The 1,853-nt window shown below is 32.3% G+C and overlaps 1 protein-coding gene across 1 annotated transcript in view; it reads right to left on the bottom strand.

The window, feature by feature from the left end:
- HSD17B4 (hydroxysteroid (17-beta) dehydrogenase 4) overlaps positions 1 to 1,853 on the bottom strand; it is a 104,253-nt gene that overhangs the window by 18,440 nt on the left and 83,960 nt on the right. The window contains 1 exon segment of the mRNA XM_012659542.1: positions 1,413 to 1,579. Coding sequence (XP_012514996.1) covers positions 1,413 to 1,579 — 167 coding nt within the window.

Here is a 1,853-nt window from a genome sequence, read left to right as displayed (position 1 = left end):
CTGTTAATGGTCATAGTTATCAATATTTTTAGTTCATAATCTTATTCAAAAAATAAAATTTTTACAAAATAATTAGAAAATAGGGCTCCAAAATGTGTGGCACAGATAAATTGCAAGAGGATTTCAGGGTATGTCAATGTTTGTGTTATGTATGGGTGAGAAAGAATGGAGTAGTAAGAGACTGTCTCTAAAACAAGGTAAAGTTTATACTGAAGCCTAAAAGACAGGAGGAATTTGAAAAGTAAAATAAGCAGTATGTATAGATTAAGCAGGAAAATGATACTGCAAGCAGCAGGAAGGAATTAGGAGTAAGGCAACAACATAAGAAGAATTTTGCAAGTTACCTATTTGTGAAAGAAAACATGATACAGTAAAGAAAGTCAGGGCCCTGGGATTAAACTTTGGAGCCCTGCTGGCTTTCTATCCCAGCTCAACCACTTGCTGTGTGACTATGACCAAGTCCTTTATAACATTTAGATTTTCTTAGGAACCTAGATTTTCTTATATTTAAATGCATAGTTATTATGCATATTAAAGCTAATAATATTGTCTTATAGGTTCTCAATAAATGGAAGCTCTTAGTATTATTGTTGGAGTTGTTTAATCTGCCCTATATAGTACAAAACGATCAGGCCAAAAAGTATTAATCTGACCAACTGTATTAACAAAAATTACCTTTTAATAACTTGCAAATAAATGATGATTGCATGTACTTTTAGTATTTTATTGGAGCATTACTAAGAGCCTCACCCAAAAATTAGTTAACTCTATAGGGAGATATAGCTTTACTTGGCTTGTCATTTACTATTAATTAGGCCCAGACTCTGGGATGTAAGATGTTAATTTGTGCATTTTGTGTGATCAAGACACACATAATTTCTGTCCAGAGAAAAGATAACCATAAAGGATACCATTTTATTGTTCTGCAGGATATGAACTAGCTTTGTCTCTAACTCAGAGAAGTTATTTTAGAATGATTTTCATATTCATCTGTGTAAACTGTTATTCTAATTCTCTTCAGTTTTATCATGTTGCAAGATCCTTCATTAATGAGTTAAATACACTTTTGTTGTGTTTTCATTATAATCTGTCTGAGTCGTGCCTTTAATGTTTTGAAGATTATATTTTGACAATGACTTGGTCGACTGGTTGAGCCACAAAGACATGGTTGGTTGGAATCTCAGATGGGCTGGGTCACTGCAATGTAGGTATCAATTTAGTTGAAAATAAAAGAGAAAATAAAAGACAAGGTGCATCTTATTTTCAATTAAAAGTTACCATTGGTTAAAAACAACTTTCTAAGTTTTGTCTCAAATCCACAATACTAACCAAAAAAATGCCAAGATGGAACAAAATAACAGGGCATGGTGAAAGGGTTACAAAGCAAGCACCTCTAACTCTATTATTCATACCTTGGTTTGAAAATGAATTCTGTTTCCTTCTTTCCACATCTCAGTTTGTAGAGTTTGTCCTGGATATACTGGTTTTGCAAAATGAGCCTTTAAAAAAACAAAAAAAGTTGTGAGGTTAAAAATGTTTTAAAATGAAACTCTTCTACTTGTGGGAAAAAAATTGGAAGGTAGGTGGAGACCATAAAAGGAAGAAAATAGAGGTTCAAATATATTTAAATTTACAAAAGACCTAAAAATAATATGATAAAATTAGTAGAAAAAGGCCATAGTCAGTATAAGTAAGCTAATTCTTTGTCTTTCAAAGTACAAAATCAATAGTGTTTTGTCTTGACAAATCAAGAAACAAAACCAAAATCATATTAGGTAGAGTTATACAGGTGACCATCAAAACAACTTAAAGAAATAGTTAAAAGTGGTACTAGGCCGGGCACGGTGGCTCAC

This window comes from Propithecus coquereli, unplaced genomic scaffold, assembly GCF_000956105.1.
Source record: "Propithecus coquereli isolate 6110/MARCELLA unplaced genomic scaffold, Pcoq_1.0 Scaffold62, whole genome shotgun sequence".
Classification (NCBI taxonomy): Eukaryota; Metazoa; Chordata; class Mammalia; order Primates; family Indriidae; genus Propithecus; species Propithecus coquereli.
This window is presented reverse-complemented; position numbering and strand designations above follow the sequence as displayed.